Consider the following 26,923-nt stretch of genomic DNA (forward strand, 5'->3'; position numbering starts at 1 on the left):
TTAAACATCAAGGCAGTTTCATTTCATCCCATTTTTTAACAAGATGAGGGAAAAGGGCTGAAGCTACAGGTGTTCTTAGGGGCCTAGGTTTACTATCTTGCCAGCTCTCCCTTCTCTGATTTTAGGTTAATGTTCACCTTCACCACTCGTTCACACTCACGTGTGCCAGGGTGACTGTTTTCCTACTGCTTAGCAAGTAAGTGTGCAAAGGTAATGCAAAGACACTTTACTATTAGGAGAGAGAAAATGAATCAGGAAGGAAAAGTTGCCATAGCAAGTACAAAGATTCTAAAATTCAATTTAGATACAAATACCATTTTGCTCCCACAACCTATTTTTTTGCAGGTGTTTTACAGCTGTAAAATCTGTGGGTACAAGGGATATAGAAGCAAAAGACTAGGCTGAGGACTGGATTATTTAAGAAGGATTATTTTCTTTACCACTGGAAGCTGCCTGCTACATAATGTCCCCTTCAAAGCCTTGGTAAGAGCAGCTGGGAATAATGAACAATGGTTAAAGATGCTTTGCTTTACATCCAGCAAAAAGGCTCATTAACACCTCGACTGTTTTCTTACCAAGTCTGTGGAAGTGCTCCTGCTGCTGCTGATAATCACGGTAACCCTCGGGGTAGCAGGGGCAAAGGGGTGTGGGTAATTCACTAGAAAATGGTATTCACCGATTTGGATTATGCGCACCACTGCTCCTCTCCATTCATGTGCTTAATTAAGAGCTGACTAGTACAAAATAAATGAAACTGCAATTCTTCACTGGAATTATCTGGGGAGCAACAGAAATTTTGCAGGGAGGAAGGTATCTGCCAGAGAAACTGCATTATTGTCTTCCCATTATATTTCTATTCTAGAATTTGTCTTAATGTCACATTTGATTCTAAAGGGACAGAGGCTTATGAGTCCAAGAGACATCTCATTGGAATGGAGATACAGAAGGAGGAGGAGTATAGCTTTATCTTCAGTTTATTAAAGGAGAATAAAGGCTAGGAGCTGTGACTAGAACAATATAGTCAATCTAAGGTATAATGCCAGTCACATCAGGGAAAACCCCAGAAGGAATGTAGAGCTATAGTTGGCTCCACCTGATTCACAACATCATGTTTCAAATCATTCAAAAGTTTTTGTAAAAGTCTCTATAGTGACCAGCTGGTTGATTGCCTGGGAGTCATTTCCATTTGTTCAGTCCCTGGGGTATAGAAAATGGAACTGCTTTCTTATAGTTCGATTAGGCAAAGCTGGATGGAGGGACTCGACCTTAGTTCACAAAAGATGCCAAAATCCACTCCCTTTCAATAATGCATAGGAAGTTAGACCAAGAAGTCAGGGCTCCAGATTTCTCAGACTCCCTCTCCACCTCAAAATAACAGCCGGGACACACTTTCACTGACTGGTTAAGACAGGTGGAGAGAAATCACTGGTGGGGTCTGTAATTCCCACATTCCTTTTGATTACACTTTCCCCATAAGCTTAAAAATAAAAAAAACATAAAGTCAAGGTTTATTTTAAATTATCAAAGTCCCTGAAGTAGAGGACTAGTTTATTTTTTAGTATTAAAGTGGTTAACAATAGTTCTCATTATTCTGACTTACTCATATTTAAACTCACCTGCTCAGAAAGTTGCAAACCCATACAGTTTCTAACAAAGTCCTACTAACCATTAAGAAAGGACTTATAACAATAAAAGTTATGTGCACAAGGAAAATCAGGGTAGAAAATGCCAATCAGAGGTATCCAGAGAGAAAGAAGACTTTCTGGGACTGAAATAATTTTTCATGCCCATGGTTCAGGGATACGATGCTTCTGTTGGGAGCTAAGAAATCAAGATGAGAAACCTTTGGTATCCAAACTAGATGACTGAGCTCTCTGGCATACCATTTTTGGCTACTCTAACACTATCAGTTAGAGAAAGAGGCTGGAGGAGGAGGAGGAAGAAATTCTCAACCTCTGATCAATCGCCAATCCCAGAGTGAGAACTGACGACTGAGTACAAGGCCTGACCTTGAATGGAGTGGGACAACTTGGAAAACTACTCACTTAGTACTGGAGTGAATAGCCAGGTCAGTTCCATCCCAGGGACCTTATACTGGAGATGCTCGGAAGAATGGGCACTTTAGGTGACAGGCTGACACAGCCAGAGTTAAGCGATTTAAAAGGTAGTTACCCACAGGATGGAAGTAACAGCCCTCAACACTATGCTTCAGGTAATCGACATGGCTCCACCTATAGGGCAGCAGGACTAAGTAAATCCCTAATAATTCAGGTTAGGCAGGATCTTGGGCATAACTCATAGCAGAAGCTACAGGTTCTACTCTATAAAAATCCATGTACAGTGTAGATCCAAGAGGCTGGGACACTTATAGAGCGTGGCAGAACACGTGGTCTTCAAAGATCTGCTTCTCTTTTGCTGGGAAGGTCTTGCCACAAATTGGACAATTCAAATAAAGAGCTGGCTTGTGCTGCTCCAAGGTGTGATCAAAAATGTCATCAGCAAAGTCTGCTGTGCAGGTGGGGCATGGCTCGATGGAGAGCTGGGAGGAAGAGCAAAGAGGTCAGTCTGAATGTAAGCTATACTCGGCAGAGACCGTGTCTGATTTTCTACTATGTCCTCAGCACCTATTGTAATGCTTGCAGATGGTGGGTGATCAAGAATTAGAGGATGAATCAACAAAGTCATATCTGGAGACATTCACTGGGGCTTTCTCTAACTCAAAGACTCAAAGGGCTTAATATTGCTGAAGTAGTCAGATAACTTGCAGCCTGAATGGGGCATGGGCTATACCTTGTTTGGCTACCTGCCCGGTTCACATGGCCTCCCGAGGCCTGCTACTCAACTCAACTCACAGGTGCAGGTCGTGAGCAGAATGCTGATGGATGATGAATTGTGCATCCCCCACCTCAACAGGCTCTCTCCGATTTAGGCACTGATCAAACTGATCCAGCTGACTCAGTCTGGAGTTATCAAAATGAACCAGTCTCCCCATGCATGGTTCTCCCATGAACTGGATGGAGCAGGAAGGGAAATTTTCTCAAAGATTTGATGTGGGCAATCTTACGAATCAAATACTCACCAGGTCAGGGGCAGAGCTTTCTTGGATACCTGAGGGTGATAAAGAAGATTTCATTCAATGAAAAAATATCATCCCTAGAACGCGTTCTCCAACTGTGTGCTAGCAGCTGTTTTCTGTAATCCTCACTGTTCCCCTCCCAGTTCTTTATCCCTCTCTGATACTGCCATATTCTCTCTCTCTCATAAACACCACTGACTTCGGTGGAGGGGATCTAGGTCAACGATGGAGGGAAAAAATAATGAAGTGGCATTTTCAATACCCATTATATAATTAGGAAGAACAATAAACCTATATGCAGTGTAGAGAATATGAGATTTTAGTGAAAACAGTAACAATTTAACAAGGAAGTAGACTGGGAATAGATTTTAAGACCGAATCCAGGCAAACAGTTATGTTTCAAATGAAAAGCTTAAAAATATTTTTAAGGAAAAAAAATAAACTTGTACCCCCGCCTGTTGCAAAGATCTGATTGTGACTGTTAAGAGAACATGCCTGCTTTAAACTGTCCAAAAAAAGCAAATGAGGTCTCAGATCACTTCTGGAGACAAAAAAGGAGGAAAGTTCCCTGTTTGGCAGGGACATCTGACCCCCAGTTCCTTGAATGACAAGACTGGGTGTCACCCCCATTTCCTGTCCTCCAAGCCCCCCAGGGGTCTCCGGGGGGCACACGCCTGCTACCCTTGGTCAGGCCATCGGGGCGGCTGCCTGCAACAGCCCATTCCTGGGCAGCATATCCCGCCGCTCACGCTTCCATTTCCAAATCTTAATTAGCTTCCTCAGCTTTGTATGTGTATATCTTCTACACAGAGACATTTCTCTGATTTATATATTTGGAATATAGCCACGGGACTCAATTTGTGTCTGCTGCCTCTAGGCGAATGATCTGATTTGCGTCTTCTAGATTCAGATTTATTTCTCAATTAACACTACTTGCCCAGCAATCTTTCTATTGGATACTCAGCTTCTGCCCAGCAAGTATTAACAATGAGTTTGGTCTTAATTAGCATCTCAGACAAAAACAAAATTTAGTAGGGGAAAGGGATACAAGCAGGGGCCTTCCAGCTCGATGGTAAAGTTGTCTTACCAGAATACGGGTTTCCATAGACAAGTCCTGGGTTTTGTCTTGCACCTCCTTGACTTGAAGTAGGCGCTTGATACGGTAAAGAGTCATAATTCAGACCCATGTAACTCAGCAATCTGTTGTTCTCGCTCTTCAAAAGCTAGGATAGAGAGGATAGAGTATTTACAGACACGCTGAAAGACAACAGCAAAGAATGGCCACACCGACTGGCCAGGGACGGCCCTTCTAGGTAGAGTTTAATTAACAACGTGGCACTGGAGAGCCCAGGAAATGATAAATCACAATTCTTAAAAAGCGGAAGCAGCAGCCTCAATATTCAAAGATCTGAGTTCTTAATATCTAAATTTAAAAGTATATTGAATTTTCTTTAGAATTAATGCAAAAAAGAAACTAAAATCTTTAAATATATACCAACTGAAGGGGGGTACAAAAGTTGTGTGGGTATGTGAGGGTGGCAGGGGCTACATTAATAAGATGGAACCTGTTGTACAGTATGGAGAGCAGAATGCTGCTTTAAAAAATTTTTTTTTAATTATTCATTTTTTAATTTTTATGTGGAGGTCTGGGGATTGAACCCAGGACATCATGCATGCTAAGCATGTGCTCCACCACTGAGCTATACCCTCCCTCCTCAGAATACTTTTAGTCTCTTTCCAAGAACAATTTTCTTACACAATGTGAATATTCACCTGATATAATTTTCCCTTCTTCATGTTTTATCCCATCAAATGGATATGCTGAGAGTGAGAGGGAAGAAGAAAGAGAGGGAGGGAAGGTGAGAGAGAAAGAGTGAAAGAGGACAAGCTACAAGGAGGGTAGACCATGTTTAAAGTTCTTAGAAGAAAGAAAATTAGTAAACTTCCCCCTAACATCTTAAGAGGGCTTTACTATAGTTCTCAACAAAGCTTCCAAATATCGGATCTTTTTCTTCTCGTTGCAAATTGTGTGCATTCTTCCTTCTCCCTCTTCTGCCCCGCCTCCCAGCCCCCTGGCACCATCAGACAATTTCAAAGTCAAGGTCACTTAACTAAATAAAAAGGATGAGAATGACAGGACCAGAAATAGACCCCAAAGGCCTTCTGCAAAACTGAAACACACTGGCGTAAATGATATTATCAAAAATAGAAATGATCACTTGAGGGCTTAGCCCAGAAGGGTGACAGAGAGGGTGGAGATGGAGAATGGCTGGAGGTGTAGATCAGAGGAACAGTCAGAATGCACGGGCACCTACTCTTGGATGCTAACAAGAGTGTAAGAGTGACTTCAAGTTCAACCTCTTTATTTGCTGCTGTGATCCTCAATTAATCAGTAACTTGTGTTGAGCACACAGCAGGAAAATACACTGGTTGGATGAATGAACTGATGAGTGAATGAATGCATAGTATTTATTTGGGGCCTACCATGGGTTCAGCTCTTGTACAGACCACCAGTTCTGCTTCTGGTTTGGCAGCAGAGAAAAAGAAAATAAGTTGTGCTGAAGGAAAGGGGTCCCTCAGTTAGCATAAAAGTGGTGTAGGATGTTACTCCCCAAAGACAGTACTTACAAGAGCTGTCAAGTTAAAAGCAAAAATAATAAGTTAGGTCTTCATCAAGGCTGTTCCTTTCAAGTTGACTACTGCCATGCCAAACAAGTTTTAGTCATAGAACAAAGTGTGGGTTTTGCGGCAGATTAGGAAACCAGATTCAGTTTGCTCTTTGTTTAGGAGCTGTTCCAGAAAGGGCTCTTTTATTTAACTTTTTATTTTATCATCACGTCTCTGGGTCACCCTGCTCCTTCCTGTTAAAACCTTGGGATTTTCTACTGTCTTTTACACACTTACTTCATTTTTTTTTTGCATCGTCTCTTTCTCTCTTTGCAGACCATCATACAGAATCTTGTTCTCACTCAGTCTCTTTGACAGGTCCAAGTTCTGGTCCTGCCAATAAAAAAAAATCATTAGGATTAGGATCACATATTGTAGTCTGGATCAAGGTGGGGTAAAACAAGGAGTTTGTAGAGGATCTGGCTTTCCAAAGTGGCAGGACTGAGGCGGGGGAGACACGAACTGGGGTAGGGAGGAGTTGCACCATGAGGAGATGCTGACTTACAGAAAAGTGATTTAATAAAATGCCTGAAGGCTTGGGCTGGCATCGAGATGCCAGTTTCTTTTGGTTTAGCTGGGAGTTAAGTGACCAGAGAGAAAAAATTAGCTTGGGGAAAACCTCAAGACTGACTTATCATAATTAGGGATAAATGGAGCTTTGTTTAACCCCACCCAACCATGGAAACAATCAGCTTTGTCGTGAATAAACATTTCACTCAGTGCAGCATGAAGCAGTGAGTCAAGCTGGTGTGACTCCCTCCCAGTGTGAGGATACGCATCTGGACTCAAGTGACACTGAGGAAGAAGGAATCCTGGGAGGCGTTTATCCAAGGCCACAAGGAACCCAGACTGGGGTCCTGGGCGCCCCAGTATGATGGGTTCACTGACTAGTTTCACGGACCCAAAACTCACAGGCATGCTTCAGCGCTTCCCATCTCCTGCCTACATACGGACACATGCGCATACCTCACAAAAACACTTAAGCTAATCCTACTGGTTGTGGTGTTTTTTCCAAGATTTTTATTTGAATGCTGGTGCCCAAACTGCTGTGCGCTTCTAGCCGCCCCTGAGGTAGTAATGCCAGAGGGGCTACCCGATGACAGTGCTGACTGCAGGCTCCTGGCTCCCCATCCCCATTGGCTCCTGCTGGCTCTTCTGGTCCTGCTTCACTTCCTCAAAAGGCAGAAATAAGAAAGGACTATCTGAGACTGCACAGAAACCTGTAGTTACAAAAACCTTCCCTGAGACCCGTGGCTGAGCTGGGGGTCTCTATTTCTGGGTATCCCCAGGCTGGTTTTTGGCCGCACACTCCATCCCTCCTCTTTTTGGCAGAAAGATAAATTCCTCTCCTTAACAGGGGTGTGCAATCCTCCGGGCTTGGTCCAGGAACCACACACCTTCACACCCCTTGCTTCCTGGGCCCCTCATCTGTCACCTACCAGTGTGGCAGCCCTGAGCTGCCTGATCTGTTTGTGGAGCCGTTGACACTCTTTGTACTTCTCTAAGAAACAGGCTTTCCCGGCCTCTACCTTTGCCTTAAGGCGTTCCACCTCTTGTACTAACTGTTCCTCCACTGCTGCTTTCTTGCTCCTAGGCTCCTGAAGCATAAGATACACAGTCCTCAGAGTTAAGGGCCTTTTGGATGCATGAAGAATAAAGAATGGCTATGAGACAACTGGGGAGCCCCTGGGTCTTGAAAAGTATTCCGCAAAAACCAAGGAAACCCATATCTGCCACAAGGAGTTCAACCCTTTGAATGGCTATAGATGACTTATTTAGTTATAATTTAAAAAATTTTTTTCTCTAACTTTATTGAGATATAATTGGTATATAGAAAACTGCATATAATTAATATATGCAATTTGGTGAGTTTGGACATATGTATTACACTCCTATTACTATTACCAGAACCCACGTAATAAATATATCCCTCATCTCTGAAAGTTTCCTTGTGTCCTTTTGTGTGTATGTGTGTGATAAGAATACTTAACATGAGATCTGCCTTGTTTTTTTATTTAAAAAAAATTATTTTTAAACTGAAGTATAGTCAATTTACAATGTTGTATTAGTCTCTAGTGTACAGTATGGTGATTCAGCTATGTGCAGATATATATACACTTTTTCATATGCTTTTTCATTATAGGTTACTATAAGATATTGAATATAGTTCCCTTGAATGGCTATAGATTATTTAAAACAGTAATTTCTTTGCTACATCAGAGGCCACAAACTCAGGAGGAAGGGTAGAGCTCAGTGGTAGAGTACATGCTTAGCATGCACGAGGTCCTGGGTTCGAGCCTCAGTACCTCTGTTAAATAAATAAAAACCTAATTGCCTCCCTTCCCCTGCCCCCCCAAAAAAAAAGAAAAAGAAAAAAGAGATCACAAACTCAAAAGTGCCAATAGGGGCCTAGCAAGTAATGTAACTGAACGAAGGAACTGAATGCAATGAAACAGTGAGGACTGTAGCCCGATGGAGAACCAAGACCCATCTAAAGGGGCAGCAGTTACTCAGCTCCGGGTACTACTGCTGTGTGAGAATGTGGGCTCAAATGTTGCCAAAGCCTCTAATTTTTCAAGAAGCTGGAAATACAAAATTTTTTATGGGAAATATTTCCATTTTTAAGTGTTGGTAACTAATCCAATTTTTAAGAAAACACTGCCAAAGCCAAACATTTCTGTGGGCTATACTTAACCTTTGAGTTGCTGGTTTTCACACTCTGTTGGACCCACTCTTTATTGTATCATGCTAAAATACACAGTTTCTTAGATATTGTAGGTACTCGATAACTGAATGAATATTAAGAGTGAATAAATGATGCATGTATTGGTTACATTCCCAGTACGCATCAGGATTTCTCACGCCCTTACATCAGTGCAGAAAACTGGGCTTCTAGGCACCTGTCATCACCATGAGGCCTCTTTTCTAACAATATATTATAGGAAATGATTAGTCAGTTAGGCTTTCATTACTATATTATACAGCTCAGAATAATTTATAATGATGATAATTGCTAACATTATATTAATTATAACAAAATTTGTTTTGACCACTGTAATATTTTCTAATTATAGAGTTCAATTTATAATCATTAATCAGTAACTCCTCAAGGAGGGGGCAGGGGTTATTCTGTGTTTTTTCTAGCCCAGGGCTCTATTTACTACACCCTGTCATGAAGTTTAACTTCTAGTATTTCCCTATCACTCATCACGCATTAGAAATGCCCATCTTTCCTAAACAGTGTGTAAATGGCAGATTCTCTATCCTTTTGGAGAGAAAGAGTCCAGAGGTAAATGCTATTCTAATCTGTCATATCTATGCTTTCCACCACGTGAAAATAGACCCTACCCCTTCCTTTCTTTAGCTCCCTCCCACATAGCCATGCAAAGACAGACATGCCGTTAATTCCTGTTGTTTCTTCACTGCGGCAGTTTCTTTCTGCTTCATCTCCTCCACTGTCTGCTCAAGCTTCTTCTGGTGCTCCTTCTGCATAAAAACAGATTTCAGTACCACTGCTGGGAAAACACACGCACACGCACACGCACACGCACATGCATGCATGCACTGGGGAAGGGCCTGCTGAGCTAAAGAGCAAGCAGGAGGCAGAGAAGCAAGTCTTCTCTTATTAGCTCCCAAGAAAAGCCAGGAGATACTTCACTTCAGATGGCTTCCTCTGAGACCTTTCCTAAAGCCACTGATATCCAGGTACATGATACAATAAAGAAAGAGCAATGTACATATTTTTTCACAAATGCCTAAAAAGTATGATTGTCTTCCATGACTCTACCTGTTCAGTCAAACTGAGAAAGAGCTGGCCATTTTCCTTTTTCAGGTGCTCCAGCTGCTCTGTCTTATCTTGAACTTCCTGAACAAGCTTCTCTATTTTTTTCTCTTGTGTTGACAGTTGGGCCTAAAGCAGAAACAGTGAATATAACCAAGATATAAAATAATAAAAACTAAACAGGAATGCTTTACAATGTAGAGTAACATGAAGAGATGTGTGTTCCCCAGCAATTCCCAAATGCCAAATACTCCGTAGAACTTCTGCACTTTTCAGCTCTACCTTACACTCTAAGAATCTAAGATTCAAGTGGGAAAAATTCAACAAACCATCCTTTACAGCCCCTCTTTAAGGCCCAGCTTCCTAAAAATGAGAACAGTTCTGCTGCTACCTGCTTTACATTCCAGGCTTCTGAGTGAGATTTTGCTTGAAAAGATTTTGTAGTTAAAAGAAAAAAGTTAGTATTGGTATAGAGGCTGGTCATCATCTTAAGAGTTCACGATAAATATAAACTGAGCAAATGATTCAGTTCTCTGGGGACTGTGACTAACAAAACAAGGGTGAGGGGGGCTAAGACTGGCAAACACACACTCTGAAAGTGTAGTCTGCTGCTCTGAAAGGTCCACCCTCAGGCACTAGCTACAGTGATCTGCATCTTCCTGGGCCACCGGAGTTGGAGTGGTGGCAAGGCTAAGAAAACATACTTTGGCAAAGGCTTGGCGTTTCCTACCTGAAGATGATCCACTCTGACTCCCATCTTCTCATTTTCTGAGGACATCTTCTGGTTTTGTTCTTTTAGTCTGTGGAGGTGGAGATGACTATGTGAAAAATATGCTAATTCCAGGTCAGCTCCTCCAGACCTTAAATGATTTAAGGCTGCCTTGGCCCTAAGCCTGCATTTAAAATCCACCAGTCTCTTCTTCAGTCCTGTTTTGGCTTCCTGACCTCAAACTGCAAGAATTCAATATTTAACAGTAATACTTGAATTCAGGTAATTTGTCCCTATCCATTCTAATTCTCTAACCTAGAATCAGAATTCATGAATCAAAGAGGGAGAACCATACTTATCATTGTCATGATAGGAAGACTGTTTTCTAACAAATTCTAGAAATCTAATCTGACCCAACTAAAGGTATCTGTAACACAAAACTTCCTCCCATCCAAGGATCACACTCACTGAAGCAGCTCTGTCTCCCAGCAGTCCTTCTGCTCTTTCATTTTCTGTTCCAGCTTCTTATTGACGCTCTTCAGGGTTTCTAGCTCCTCCTGCAGTTGGAAACGTCAAACGGACTGACCATTTCTAAGACAGTGTTTAGTATCTCAGGCAGTTAACAAATACTTAAGCACTTACTGTCAGGCATAGCAGTGAATGAAATATCCAAGTAAAGAGATTTCCATATTAAAATATTCAAATATGTTCTTCCTATATTAAAAATGCATCTACCTTAATTTCTCTTCTACTGGAGCTTGTATCTGTCCATTAATTCACTAGGCAAATGTTTAATGAGCGCCTATTATGTACCAAACACCGTTCTGGCACTGCAAACACAACACTGGATGAAATAAAGTTGCTTTTTCTCTTAAAAGAGTGCTGTCCAATAAATTCATGAAAACCACCCATGTATTTAAAGCATTTTAATAACCACATTAAAACAAGTAAAAAGAAATAGATGAAATTAATTTTACTAATAGCCTATGTACTTAATCCAAAATATCTATATCATTTCAATATGTAAACATAATCTACGTATTTAATCCCAGATATCTATAATATCATTTCAATAAGTAAACAATGAAAAGGAAATATCTAACATACTAAAATCGGTGCCAGATATTCTTATAAGGGAATAAGATCACAAGCAAAACAGAAAATGGTGCTGGGTAAGAGGCACCATCCAATTCCGATCTCCATACGCTGAGTTCACCTCTAAGCAGCTTCTTACCTGCTTCTTTTGGAGCTCAGTCTGCATTTCTGAGTTCTGCTTCTGGAGGCTGACGCAGCTGTCCTTCAGCTCCTGGTTTTCTTTGCAAAGTTCCTTGTTGTGCTCCTCAATCTCTTCCACTTCACCCTACGAAAAAGCGTTCTATAAACTCGTATTTGGCCCTTTATAGCTCAGTGGATATTCAAGTCCCTCCAGCAGAAAATTCCCAGAGGCTGGGATGGCGAGGGTCTGGGGGATTCTCTATCACTGTCAGCACAGTACCCCAAACGGAATCAGCTCCTCAGTGTGTAGGGAAGGGGTTAAGAGAGGTATGTCTATAAAACTGCAGCACTAAGCCTGCCATTACCAAGAAAGATTTTTTTAAAAATGAGACCACAAAAACTTAAAAGAGGGAATGATAAGGGGGGAGGGGATAGCTCAAGTGGTAGAGCGTATGCTTAGCATGCAGAAGTTCCTGGGTTCAATCCCTAGCATCTCCTCTAAAAGTAAATAAATAAATCAACCTAATCATCTCTCCCCACTCCAAAAAAAAAAAACAGAGGGAATGATAGAAGAATGTTTTTTCTTGCAAACACTTAACACTGTTTGTTTCTCCTACTGGACTTAGCTCCTTGAGATCAGGACACAGTTTTAATTGACTCTTCACTGCATCCCTAGTGCCTACCATAGTGCTGGATGGAAGCAGGTGTCCTGTAAATAACTGAGTAAGTAAATGAATCTAATGTTCATATATGACAAGCTCGGGGCCAGAACTAAAAGATACAAAGAAGAATATTTGGTAACTTTCTCCTTGAAGGAGCTTATAAAATTGACTGCGGTGATAAGATGTGCAGATGACAAAACTTAAGTAACTGGAAAAGTGAAGGAAATAAATGAATGCCAACTGAGTTACAGAAGTTTTAGATAAAGGAAAAATCACTCACTGTTATGATTCTTGTTAACATTCTGAAGTCATTCCCTTAGGAATGCTGGGTTTGAGTGGGTACTGTATACGTTTTTCCCAATAGTATCTGTTAAATATCCAATAAAGGCTTACTGACTAGAATTCCACCCTACCCTGGAACTGCTGCTCTTAATGGCAGAAGGAGACTGAGATGAGATGTTTACAGACCTGAGTGGTAACAACCAGGATGTCCTCCTCATTTTCTGGACAGAACTGGAAAGGGATACTTGCTCCCCGGACCACACCATCCTGATCCACATAGCAGAACTGGTAATACTCATCATCCTTGGGCAGGTAGTAAGCTGAAAACAGAACATGATTTTTAATCTAAAATAAGGTCTATTCAGAAAACTAAAAACCTGGAAGTCTTTTATCTGCTCCAGAAAGCTCAAGCTCAAGGGAATTAATTAGTCTTGGCCACTGTTTCAGTACCTTTTTTCTTTAATGGAGGCGTGGGGGATTGAACCCAGGATCTCCTGCATGCTAAGCCCGTGCTGTATACCACTGAGCTATATCCACCCCGGTCTTCAATACCTTTGATCCAGTATTTTTCTCACCTTTGATCCAGTATTTTTCTCACCTTTGAACTGGACTTCCTCCTGTTTGGCTGATTCGCTGTTTAGGTCAACGGGCAAAGTAACCCACATGAAGGTGTAATACTCACGGGTTGTCTTCCATCCCACCTGCAATGAAAAGGGGCTCTTGTTCAGTGTCTGAAAGTGCTCAGTGGATTCTTCTTATTTTGACTATGTCTTCTTAATATTTGTTTACATTGAAATTACAATCAAATGAGTTCATTATGACAAGATCTACCCACCATTGATCAAATCTTGTTTTTTGATGTAACTGATGATTAGCGATGTTGAGCATCTCTCCATGTGCCTGTTGTCCATCTACATTTCCTCTTTGGAAAAATGTCTGTTTAGTTCTTATAATAACTATGTATATGATTAAAAATTGGTATGCACACACACAGTCCATGTTACTTGTCTGAGAAGGAAACAAAAACTGGCCATTCAACACCCAGGACAAGAATTCCAAAAATTCCATCTCCAATTCAGATACTAAACTGAGAGCGGTTGGAAAGAATTTGTGGGAATGTGAACTTTGACCCCACTATTTTCTTATAACAGTGTTCTTAGAACATCTTAATCAAGGGGAAGGCTATAGTTCAAGTGATAGAGTGCATGCTCCGCATGCAAGAGGTCCCGGGTTCAATCCCCAGTAACTCCTCCAAGCAGAAATCAATGAAGAAACCTAATTACCCCCACCTCAGAAAACAAACAATATAAGAACATCATAATCAGAAAGCACTTCTGATCTTGGTTTCCATTGGTTTGTCCTCTCCCTTATCCAATTCAGTCTCGTCACCTATATCAACCTGATTATATTATTGCATTTAAAAAAGCATTTTAAATAATAATTTTAAATAATGTGTGTTGGGGTTGGATGGCAAGAGAGTTCTTAGATTATAAGGTAACCAGATAACTGAGTCCAGCCTATATAGTTTTCTTTCTTCAGTGTTTTTCTTTTTTAATGTTAATTTTTAAAAATTGAATGATTCTTTAAATTCTACGGTGCTTTACAATTTTCAAGTTTCACAAACATGATTTCATGTAATCCCATAACCCTTTTCTTCCTCTACCCCTACATTACCCTTCCTTTTTTCCCCCTCCCCACCAGTTTGTTCTCTGTGTCTGTGAGTCTGCCTCCATTTTGTTTTACTCACTAGTTTGTTGTATTTTTTAGATTCCACATATAAGAGATATCATACTGTATTTGTCTTTCTCTCTCTGATTATTTCACTTAGCAGAATGCCCTACAAGTCCAACCACGAAGCTACAAATGGCAAAATTTCATTCTTTTTAAAAGCTGAATAGTATTCCAGTGTGTGTGTGTGTGTGTGTGTGTGTGTGTGTGTGTGTGTATACACACACATATATATATTACATGTTCTTTAGCCATTCCTCTGTTGATGGACATTTAGGTTGCTTCCATATCTTGGCAACTGTAAATAATAACAAACGTTGGGGTGCATGTATCTTTTCAAATCAGTGTTTTTGTCTTTTTTTGGATATATACCCAGGAATGGAATTGCTGGGTCATATGGCAGTTCTGTTTTTAGTTTTTTGAGAAACCTCCATACTGCTTTCCACAGTGGCTGCAGTAATTTACATTGCCACCCACAGCATACGAGGGTTCCCTTTTCTCCACATCCTCACCAGTGTTTTGTTATTTGTATTCTTTTTGATGACAGTCATTGTGACAGGTATGAGGTGGTATCTCACTGTGGTTTTGGTTTGCGTTTCCCTCATTAGCGATGTTGAGCATTTTTCCATGTGCCTGTTGTCCATCTACATTTCCTCTTTGGAAAACTGTCTATTTAGTTCTGCCCATTTTTAAAATTGGGTTATTTGTTTTTTTGATGTTGAGTTGTGTAGAGCTGTTTATATATGTTGGATACTAACCCTTTATTAGTCCATCATTTGCAAATATCTTTGTGTTTGTTGATGGTTTCCTTTGCAGTGCAAAAGCTTTTAAGTTTTGTTTTAATCTATTTGTTTATATTTGCTTTTGTTTCCTTTGCTTTAAGAGATGGATCCAAAAAAATATTGCTGCAATTTAAGTCACAAAGTGTTCTGCCTGTTTTCCTCTAGGAGTTTTATAGTAGTCAGCCTTATATTTAGGTCTTTAATTCATTTTGAGTTTACTTCAGTATATGGTGTTAGACCATGTTCTCATTTCATTCTTTTACATGTAGCTGTCCATTCAGTGTTTTTCTTAATGCCTGCTTAGTGAAAGCGTTTTGGTGGTAAAGATAACAACAATCTGGTAGTCATAAAGGCCTCTTCTAGGTACAAAATATAGTAAGTCATAAAACATAAGGATACTGTAAAATATGCCCCAGAGCAGAAAGCTGGCTAAGTGGAAAATATTCTCATTAAATACGAAGAGAGGTAAAAGATGGCTCAAATCATTTCTGGAAGATAAGACCCCCCAGAGAATAAAAAGGGAGCCGTTGTGTCTTCAAGGGGAGAACACTCACCAAGTGAGAAGCAAAATTACATTTACTGTCATGTTTTGACCCTGTCTGAACCCAGTGGGAAGAGAAAAGAACTAAAAATAAATTCTATGCTTATATATTGAGGAATCAGAGCAGGGTTGAAAAGGCGACACTAAAAGCTGAACATACCAGGGCATGTTTTAGTGTCTCATTAATATACACCCCATTGCTGTAAGCATCGCAGAGCCACGGCAGCCTGTGGTGGAACAGGAAGCAGAAATTTTATGGAGTCTTCATTCACATCCTGGAGTTTCTTAATGCACTGTGACCAAAATATCATCTGGGAAGGCCTGAGAATTACTGCTGCCTTGGAACAAGGAAACAACTTCTAGCTACCTGCAATTTCTGTCCTTGGCTCCTCCATCGGGCTTGTCCCAGTCTGCCTCTTGCAGCCTGCTGTCTCCCCTCCCTGAAATCTTGGAACACGTAAATGCCCAGGTGACGGACCACAGGGCTACACACTGAAGGAAGCAAAGCTGACTCCTACCCACTTCAGGCTTTGTCACTGGTGGTGGCTTTCGCGGTATGGAGAAGATGTAGTGCTGCACATTCAGAAACACCTCAGGAGCGCCTACCTGGAGGCAGGAATTACTGGCAGCGTTAGGGGAGATAAGGATTTGAGGACTGTGATGAAGACAACACTGAAGGAACCCTGGGAGCGCTTTAGATAGGAAGGCCAGAACTCCACATTCAACCCTTAATTGTCTAATTCACCATCTGTTGTTCAAAGGAATTCAGCAGAAAAGGGGAAGAAAAGCAGAGGTCTGGGAGTCAAACCAGCTTGCTTAACCACTGGGAGACCTTGGGGAAGTCCCCATCATGAGTATACTCATTGTATTCATCTGTGCACAAGCGGTAATACTGCTTACCCCAGGGCGCTGCTGTGCTGTGAGGATGAAATTAGGAAACACGGTCAGAGACACAGACACACACACAAACTCATCAAAGACCTAGCACACTGTATGTTCTCAAAAAGGTTGTGTTCTCTCCTTATCAGTCTTAAAATTTTCTTTCAGGCTTTGGGGTTGGTGTTCAAATCAACAGCTTTATGGATAAAGAACATCATAGGGCATTCTCTGGACTAACCACGACTGTGGCATGGCAATACCGCTGAAATGCATGAAGTATTTCAAATATTTTTTAAAATGCTTTTAAACATTTTTAATTTTAATTTTTTTGGGGGGGTAATTAGGTTTTTATGTATTTATTTATTTTAATGGAGGTGCTGGGGATTGAACCCATGACCTCACACATGCTAGGTGTGCACTCTACCACTGACCTATATACCCTGCCTCCTAAACATTTGTTTTTAAAGAGCAAAAGATTTTCATTTGGTTTAAAGTGAAGTCCTCACTGCAAGTTGCTAAGTACTTGGAGATTTACAAACAATTAGTCTGAGCAAAATGGAAATATGATTGCATTGCAAAAAAAGTTAGATTACATTTCAAAATATATACGTAATTTTGAATCATTCTTTTAAAATTATCTATACCTGCATTGTCCAATATGCTAGCCTTGAGCCATATGAGGCTACTTAAATTAAAATGAATTAAAATTAAGTAAAATTTAAAAATCAGTTACCTAGTCACACTAGCCACATTTTAAGTGCTATTAGCCACATGTGCCTAGAGGCTACTGTACTGGACAGCAAAGATGTAGCTTGATCATTGAAAGTTCTACTGGCTAGTGTTGGTCATAGACAGTTCTGTTGGACAGCTTTGCTATATACAGGGAAGAGAAAAACAACTATCATCTTTCCAAAACAGAAAACATTCTGGTATGTCAGTTTTCTGTGTTAGAACAGCTTTAGTCTAATGACTTAATCGCCTGCAGTCTCAGGAGCTGTCATGACACCTGCCAGTGTCCCTCCAGTTGTCTACTAGCCCCGCCTCTAAACACCAGCCCTGTTCCCTCCAGCTTCCATCGCTCTGCCACTTAGCTTGGAATTCCAAACAATCAAAGAAAAGGAATTCAGTGAGGGATGTGAATGCGCACCAGCTCCTTCACAGTACAGTCAAGAATGATGTCTAATTTCAGGATGAACAGTGTAGGCCAACAAGCACATGACATACTGAGGTGTCGAAACAAAGGTCACTGATGTTGGGACTCAGCATTGTAAATTACTTAATTTGACCTTTATCTTGTCTCTGGAAATAGGGAGATTTGTCATTAGGGTGTGTGAAAGTATAAGTGTGTGAGTGTGTGTGTGTGATGTCAGAGACAGAGACACAGATGCAGGGACGTGGGGAGGTAGAGAGTAAGTTGGCTATTATAAAAAAGTACTATTTCTGTACTTGAACTGACAGGGTGAGCAGACACTGGAAGAGGTCACCAAGGGAGCCTGTAAACTTTCTGTTCTTGGAAACCTTCACAAAGAAGCAAGACACGCTTATTCAGGAACAAACTTCTTGGATGTTGAACAAGGTAGTTTTTCAACATCCTTTCCAGATTTGTAATACTCATATTAAAATAAATTAAACACTGTATTAAGTAAGAAAGTGATGTTTAAATTCACAGAAATTATGTAAGGGGCCACCTATACCAATCAAGTCACAGGTAAGTATTTCAAAATGGGATAATTAAAAAAAATTACATTTGGTCTATGAAAGTATAAAGTAACTTGGGGATTTTATGATTTGCTATCTTATTTTAGCTTAAGAATGAGATTAAACTTTGAGTGCCACAGCACATGTTGGTGTGTAAAGGGGGAAATGCTAAGGAGGTTAGTTTAGGATTTTCACATTGGCCAGATATACATGCAAAATGCTTATAATACAAGGATAGTCACACACTCAGGTAACTACGATTCACCTCTAGTTCTGAGTCACTTGGTACTAAATTAACCACTTACTCTAAAGATGCCAATCCAATCCTTTCGACGGGGAATGAAATGCTGCGTGAGGGTGTAACGACATGTGATGTCCCCTCCAGGGACATAGAACTTCTCCACACTGTTAAAGATGACCTGAGAGAAATGACAATGGTCCAGCAGGACAGCTGATGTGGGGGGATCTTCTATTGTCTCTTCCATGGTGGGGGTCCTGTTATGAGACATGGGATACAGTAAGGCTCAAGGATTGTCTGAAATACTGGACATTTCTGGGCTCTCACCCAGGGAACATTCCATTTGGGGTAAGTCAGGAAAAGCCAAAGCCTGGTAAGTATTGAGATCACACAACTTGCTTTCTGTTTCACTATGAGCCATTTTGCATTCATAGCTTCCTATTCTATAAGCATCTTCTGAGACGATCTCTGACATATTCACCACAGGCACCACCACCCTCACATACCCTGATCCTCTGCTCATGGCTAGTTTGCCTCCCTTCTTCTAGTGCCTTAAATAAGCAAGGCAGCCCAGAGGTAAATGGCCTGAGCTGGGAACTGTAAGACCTAGATTCTAGATTTTTCATCCCAACAAGCCTTGTGACTTTTGGAATGTCAAGTTCTCTATAGAGTTCAGCCTTTCCATTCAATTCCATCTATCCTATAATTATCTGGTCCTTCCATATATTACGGCACTCTGCTAGGAGGTGGGGATGGGTGCAGAAAGGAAGATCAGGATGTGAGGAGATTCTTGACTTGCAGGGGTGACAAGCATGGGTTTTGAAATCAAAATGCTGGAGTTCAAATTCTAGCTTCAATACCTGTTAAATGCACGACCTTGGGTAATTTACTTAACTGGGCTCTGTACATGTTTCCTCATCTGTAAAATGCGACTAATAACATCTACCTCATCTGTTTTTTGTGAGCATTAACTGAAATCTAGGCATAACTCAGAGATACGTAGGTTCAGTTCCAGACCACCTCAGTAAAACAAGTATCTCAATAAAGCAAATTACATAAGTTTTTTGGTTTCCTAGTGCACATAAAAATTACGTTCACACTATATTATAGTCTACTAAGTGTGCAATAGCGTTATGTCTAAAAAAAGTACATACCTTAATTAAAAACACTTTATTGCTAACAAATGCTAAAACAATGACAATAGTAAAACATCAAAGATCACTGATTACAGATCACCATAACAAATATAATAATAATGAAAAAGTGTGAAATACTGCGAGAATTACCATGAATTCTTCATTATTATTTGCATTATTATGCGAGAATTATTCATGAGCGACATGAAGTGAGCAAATGCTGTGAGAAAAATGGCACCAACAGACTTGCTCAATGTAGGGTTGCCACAAACTTTCAATTTATAAAAAATACAGTATCATGAAGTGCAATAAAATGAGGCATGCCTGCAATGTACAGTGTCCAGTCCTTAAATCAGTACTTGCCATAGAGTAGGCAATTCACACAAAGTTAAGTCATGCTGATGACAGAATAAAGTACTTGCACAAAGTCTACATAAAGAAAGGGTTTAACAGATGTTAGTGATTATTACTTATTGTTTTTTTTTTCTTTTCTGGCACTGTCTTTGCCTTCAAAAGGGTCCCAATCCAACATGGAGGTTAGATGAGAATTTTAGTGACTGCCAAATGTTTGGAATAAGTGTAAACTGCTATTGGGTTCAAAAGAGGGAGAGATGCATCTGGTTAGAGGAATGAAGAAAAGCTTTGAGGAGTGAGTAGAATCCGAGATAAGCCCTTGAGGAAGATTAGGATTTTGATAGTGGGTTTGGGGGTGAGGAAATTCCAGATGAATGTAACAACATGCATAAAAGCAAAGAAACAGAAAAATGCAGCCCATGTTGGGAGGACTGCAAGCAAGTTTGGATCCCTATCTGTAAAATCTGTATTTCAACTTTCTAGGTCATAGTTCAGACAAAATGTGACCAAAGGTAGGGGAACTATTTGGGAGGTAAAAACAATACATAAAAGAAACAAAGTCTTTTGAGCTGTTGGGACCTGACACTTCCTGCCCCTCAAAAGTAACATGACTTGTCTTGGAAATGCCTCCCTCGTCTAACATTGAGTGAGTCTATGTTTCTCAATCCAGTTTTACCAGGAAATGAAAACAATATTGCAACTCTATACCAGATGAAGGAAGAGTTGTACATATGCAAACACTACATGGTACCTTACAAATTCAGCTGCTGGAACATGCTGGAAGATTGCACACATACACAAACACACACAATTAAAAATACAGTAAGTGCAATAACCCCAAAACACAGTAGCTCTTCTAACTCTGCCCCAACCCCCTTATTTCCTGGTTTTATTTTGAACTCTAAGCAACCGTTCCTCTTCTTCCAACTTGCACAGAAGACAAATTTTTCACAGAGAAGGCAAGGGGACTTTGAGGCACTGAACTCTCTGTTCTTGGGCTTGAGCTAAGGAACTGAGAAATGTATTGGCTTTCTGGTCTGTGACACAGTTTAGCCACATCCTCAACCTCAAACCTCAGATCAGTGTTTCTGAGGAAGAGAGAGGTCACATTCCACTCTAGGCCAGGACTTGTTCCTCATGATAAGCTGTTGCCTGCTGATCTGTGGGATGCTGTGGGAGCGTGGGCAGGGAGGTTTCTCAGCTTGCAGACGCCTGTCTTTCCCAGCGGTCTTCAGTCACACTGAGGCCGGCACAGCTCCTCTGTCCTACGCCTCAAGCACCATTTATCTGGGTGTGTAAACTGACTTAATCTGTCCTTTGACTATGGATCATGAGAACACTAGTAAGAGTGACTTCAGGGCCTGTTTCTTAATTAACCTAAGTACCATACTCCCTGTTCTTTTCCTTCGGAACACGACCACCACTATATATACCACATAATGCCTGGCCCATAGGCTGGTTAAGTATTCACTGAATAAATGAATGAATAAGATATGCATGCAATTCATCAAAAAGTGAAAGGAAAGGGCCTTATAGGTAAACAATGGTGTGAATGATGCTGGCGCTAATATTTTTAGCCCTGCTCTTAATTTGTTGGATAAATCAGGAGAAGCTGCTGTTTCTTGGCTTTTTCTTTTCTAAAGCAGGGTGAGGAGATGATAATCTCCAAGTGCTATGTCAGTTCTTGGTACGGCTAGTTCAGCTGGCAGAGCTGGTTCATGTAGCATGGTGCTAAACAAAAGGCACAGATTTGATTTCCTCAAGGACCCATAAAATTCACACTCCATTGCCCACATTTCACACACTCAAACTCTGGCAAGCTGTTTTCCAAAATGTATGCTACGCTGAAAGGCAAGACCAGCTAAGGGTAGGGGAGCTTGGTCCAGCCTCTCTTTATTTTCTAGAAAAACAACCTATAAGTTGGCTCCTGAACAGAACACTGAAGAAAGGACAGGATATATATACAAAATGACAAGAAAGAGCTCATGTTCTGAGCCTTGAATGTATAGTCCACGGAAATTTGATCTTCATTTATCTGAAAACTTAATTATCTACCTGGGAAAGTTAGATGCTTATCAAAAATTTAAGAGACTCCATGAAATTTCCCATTTCAGAGATCTCATCACTTCCTAGAAGGATTCAGAGGGCACCCGGTGGCACTCTGGGTATTCAGAACTCAATCATTTTTGAAATTAAAAAAACTCTCCTTTGCCAAGACCAGGGAAGGGTTTGAGGAGGCAGGCAGAGGAGAACAGCAGTGGCTTCTCTTCTCTGCTTCTTACCAAAACTCAGGACAGAAAAGGTCATGGGGAAACCTCAAGCATAACTATAGCAATCTGAACTGGGTCAGTGAGGAGGTACTTCCTTCAACTTTTCCTAGAAGGAAGGTATCTACTAATTTTTAAGGTCAGTGATCCTTAAAGCTTGTCCTTCCTCCCAGTGATAAAATTCCCTGGGAGAAGGAGGCTCCAACAATGGCTTGGGAAATTGCCTTTCTGACAAAGCAGTTTATAAATGTCTGTTGTGGGGGAAGGGGAGCAGGAAGGATGTGGAAGGAAAATTAGAATGATTTAAGCATCAACTTCCCTTTCCTTGAACCACTCTTCCCACTACAGAACCTGTCCATCATCCACTTCTAATTCTGGCAACATCCATAGAGGCAAGGAAGAGAGAAGAAATATAAGAAGAGCAAAAGTTAAATTTAGAAGCCAAGAGAGTTACTGAGTCATGAAAAAGCAGTGGGATGAATTGGCTCCCTAGAAATCACAGAATAGTATTCCACCTAATTCCTTACTCCTATCCTCAGGTCAAAGACTGGCCACAGAAGGAGTGGCCAGAGAAAACAAACATGGATTTTTAAAAACAAACCGTCAAGCATGGGAAAAGAATGCAGAGATTCCACAGACTGTCAGAGGCCCTTTACTCCTCTTCCAAAATAATTAGGGTCCTCAGAGGAGGCAGGCGATAATAGGCAATGTATTTTAAAATGAGTTCCCTGAACTGGCTCCTGGCTTGTAAGAAAACATGACATATTTTCATCTAATGAGCTTTTCAAGTCTAATATACTACTCCCAGGACTGTTCCATGGGAGCATAGATTCTCTTAGAAGAAAAGGAACAAACAGCCAGTTCTAATTCTGCTCTTTGTTGAATGAATCTGCAAACTACACTGATATACTTCTTAGCAGAAAAACTGAAAAATGTTCTTAAGCTTCCTGGTTCAGATCCTAACAATGCAAATGTTCAACCAAAGTGACACACCAATTTTCCTAAAGATTTTCCCTCATGTATGCTGAACCACGAGGAAGCAATAACCTTATAAAAAATAAAATTCTACCATAAAGAATGTCCAATAGTTTTACATTAGCCTTTTATACCACTGGGCTTATGTTTCAAGAGAAATGAAGACTATAGACAGTTGGTATCGGTTCACAGAAGGAAACCAAATGCTCAGCCAAGAGAGAGATGCAAATCAGTTCTTCATTTGGGAACAGTGAAAAAGATAAGTAAAAACTAAACCCACATTCAATCTAATTCCTTCATCCTTCTGCTTACTTAACTTATTAAACTATTAGCAGTTAGCAAAATGGATGAACTGACTTGAATCCCACTCCTCCCTGGCCCTGGAAGAGATGCTCCCCCAGAACCACCCTTCAGAGAACACTGACAATCAATACTATGGATGTGTAGATGGTCCTGAGATGGGAAGCAAAAGCAAAGACACAATGTCACTCGTCCTCAAATTATCAGAGCCACTCAATCTAATCCAAATTTTTCAAATTCATTCTAGTTCGTAAAATCTTTCAGAGTGCCTTAGATAAATTTTATACCCCAGGAGACTTTCCATACCACTCATTAAGAACTGTTTGGATTTGCCGCCCAGCTTGTTCCAAGCAGCCTTCATTCCACCACATCCCACACCACCACAGGGCCAACAGTACTAAGGAAGGGCAGAAAAATAGTTCTGGGACATGAGATGCAGCAACCAGCAGGAGCTGTGTGAAAAGCTCAAAACTGTGTACTCAATCTTCATTTTATTCCATTTTACTCTACTGAGATTTTATACTTTTTCCATGAGAGAGTTAACTCTTGAAGCGACATGGATAGTGACAGTGTTTGAAGCACAGTGGAAAGGGGACTAGGCTTGGAGCCAAGGGACCTGGGTACCTGTCTTAGTTCTGTCGCTAACTAGCTCTGAGGTCTCTGCCAAGTCACACCGCCTCCGTTTAGATCTGTTTCCTCATCAGTAAAATGGATCAGGCTTGAAAATCTCTAAGAAACTTTTCAGCTATAAGATCCCAAGTGAAGGAAAAAGGAAGTGAAAGCATTTCTTTTCATCTAAGAAAATGAGAAAGCATGGTATTATATTAATAAGCACAGCCAAACATTTTAAAGAGCCCTGTTTTGTACTGACTCCAAAGACAACATGACTCGTTAGTGCTACATAACTCTTACTGACTACCTTTCTCAGGGTTCTTTCCACTCCACAGCTGTCATGTCTGCAAAAGGGTAGAGTTTCAGGTAGTAGCTCTCTCAAAATACCTGAAAGCGAGTCACCTGGATATTCCTTAAACATCTGCTCTACATAATCTACAAAGACCTACTGCATTTAAAGCCCTTCACTTTAAACGGTTTTTGCAATAGTGAGTATGTTATAATATATAGCATCCGTATTATTCTACTCAGCACCAATCATGGCCACCTGTTGGCTGCTGACATCAGGAGAAAAGAATCCAAGTGTCAGAAAAAAGTTAACATGCTCAGGAGGAGTTGAAATCATGAGAGTAGGGACATTAGCCCCCTCCCCCCAAACAAATCGTGCTGATGGTGGCGGTGGGGAGGGGCTAAGGGAGACCAACGGTAAAGAAGCAGGTCACTACATTCAGCAGCTTTCTTCTCTGTCTAGAACATCTCCCCCAATTAGAGACGGCCTCTACTCAAGGAAAGGGGCTTCAAGGATCATCAAGACAGGGAAACTGAGGTTCAAAGAGAAAGTAACTTGCCTAGGGTGACTGGGCACTCTGCTTCCCGCCTCGGCCTGGAAGCAGACAGCGATGACGTCAAGCACAGGGACTAAGGAAGCAGCACGACCTCGGACCGCGAGAGGGGGCATGAGGCGTGACGTCAAGACACTCATCGCCCCAGGAGCTTCCACCCGAGCCCTGGCACTGAAGCCTTGCCCTCCTCGAGAGAAAACTGCCCTCAGTCCTCCACGGCCGCGGAGGGGCTCCCGGGGCTCCATGACGCCACTCCCACTTACTGTCACCCTAGAAAGATGGAAGAGGGTGAAAACCGAAACCGGCCGCACCTCCAACCGTCCATGGTCCTTTCTCAGGACGTGAAATGTGAAGTCGGAGAACCCGACGGCCCAACTGTCCCTAACTGCCCGCCTTCACTCCAGGACTCACCGGGGTACTGCAGCCGGCGGCGGCGCAACGGCAACAGGGCGGAGAAGGGGACAGGGGCGGGGCGAAAAACCCAAGGGGGAAGCTGTACCGTTTGGTCCCGCCCACCAGGTCATAACGGCCAGCAAGCCCCGCCCTCACCGCGGTGCTTGTAGGGACATGTAGTGCACAGCTGACTGGGACCCGGCGTTGTTCCGCTGCTCTTTAGGGTTTTCCCCAGTCTGGAGCAGCGGTCACATCCAAAGGAGCCTATTTCTTACCTTTGAACGAGCCGTTTATTTACGTTTTGGTTTTCTAAAAAAATCCTATATTTTTTTCAGTCCTGAAGGAGAAAGCTCCATACTTTTGAAGGGCCGTTGAGAGGTCATCTTTATTTTTCTCCTGCCTCCACGTAACACTTCACTAAGAGTATCATAAATGAGAATCCCTTTTGCATTTAATCATGCCTCCCACTTGCGCTCTCCAGCAATCTCCCTGGGTGCCCCAGTTTTTGTGTTTTATCATTCCCCTTCTAGAAAGAAATTATTCTTTAGTCTTAATTCTAAGTAGTGCTCTTCCCGCTTTGTTTTATTTTTTCGGGAGGGTAATTAGGTGTTTTAATTTACTTATCTCTTGATGGAGGTACTGGGGTTTGAACCCCGGACCTTGTGCATGCTAGATAAGCACTCTACCACTGAGCTATATCCTCCCCCAGTAGTACCTTTCCTAATGGGGTAAGAGTAAACTCAGCAAGAATCCTGCTGAGTCAGTTTAGAGAAAATTCCCCATCCTTGATATCTGATCAAACGCTGGCCTGCCTTCAGCAAGAATCCTGTGTTGCTTTAACAACAATCCCCCAACCTGTGGTATCTCCTCTCAGTGATTTTTCCAGCCACTTGTCCTTATTGTGTTTGAAGTTGAGTGCAGTCTCTCTCCCCTGTTGTAATGTCCCTACTGCAATAGTCCTGGATCAAGTCTGTCATACTGTTTTAACAAGTGTCAGAATAATTATTTCTTAATATTGCATGTGCTATCTATGGATGATTAAATTCAGAAGTGTCCCTTCTCCAAGAGGTAGCATCTATCTCAATCTGGAAAGAAAATTTTCCATGCCATCTAACCAGGGAATTTTTGTCCCCAAGGCCACTTGAGGTATCAGGCAGGAGAATGAACATTCTTAATTCTGTCTTCTCACAAGACTGGTTGCACTCTGCTGAGATGAAAGGTTAGTGGGAAAAAACAAGTAAACTTAGGAGCGGGGCTTCTGTTGAAAGTTCATCTTACTTTCTGAGTTAATAAAATAATATGCTTCCATTTTAAACTCAGTCTACAGGGATAAGTGACTTCAAAATCCTGGAAATATTTCCATTAATTTTACTTTCTAGCTTTTTAAAAAGCACGAGAACTGACACCTCCTACACACACACAGCTTACTGTCTACACAAACATGACAACTATTAACACTCTTGCCTGGAAGTTAAAAATGCAAATAAACCCATTACTCATTTTAGGAACTTCCTGAAAGAACCATCAACTCTTCAGTAGAAAGCATTACTGACAGTTCTGTACACTCCAAGACTCTTAGAACCCTTGGCCTCAGAATCCTTGCTTTGCTGTGTCCTCCAATCCTAAACTTTATATCATGACCCTTGCCCAATTCTAACCAACTCCTACTTCCACATTGAAAGACACCCCTGCACCCAACCATTCGTTCTTCAGATTGTCAGTTGTCCTACCACCTCTGGGCTAGTACTACAGCTCTGCCAAGGTGGTATTCTTCCTCACTGCAATA

The 26,923-nt window shown here is 41.3% G+C and overlaps 1 protein-coding gene across 3 annotated transcripts; it reads right to left on the bottom strand.

Annotated features, from left to right (window-relative positions):
• CALCOCO2 (calcium binding and coiled-coil domain 2) lies at positions 1-25,233 on the bottom strand. 3 transcript variants are annotated; one of them, XM_031468265.2, is made up of 13 exons: positions 25,156-25,233; positions 18,326-18,515; positions 12,991-13,093; positions 12,579-12,712; positions 11,468-11,593; positions 10,702-10,790; positions 10,255-10,324; positions 9,531-9,653; positions 9,143-9,229; positions 5,981-6,076; positions 4,164-4,299; positions 3,080-3,108; positions 1-2,539 (listed from the first exon to the last, which is right to left on the bottom strand). In XM_031468265.2, exons 2-13 carry the CDS (start codon positions 18,503-18,505, stop codon positions 2,366-2,368), a joined length of 1,347 nt encoding a protein of 448 aa, XP_031324125.1. In that variant the 5' UTR covers positions 18,506-18,515; positions 25,156-25,233; the 3' UTR covers positions 1-2,365. The 3 variants fall into 3 exon arrangements, with proteins under 3 accessions (XP_031324125.1, XP_031324124.1, XP_031324123.2); XM_031468264.2 differs by having other exon boundaries at positions 25,056-25,191; XM_031468263.2 differs by lacking the exon at positions 25,156-25,233 and adding an exon at positions 24,751-24,949.
• Between the last annotated feature and the right edge of the window lie 1,690 nt (positions 25,234-26,923).

Source organism: Camelus dromedarius, chromosome 16 (genome assembly GCF_036321535.1).
Source record: "Camelus dromedarius isolate mCamDro1 chromosome 16, mCamDro1.pat, whole genome shotgun sequence".
Lineage (NCBI taxonomy): Eukaryota > Metazoa > Chordata > Mammalia > Artiodactyla > Camelidae > Camelus > Camelus dromedarius.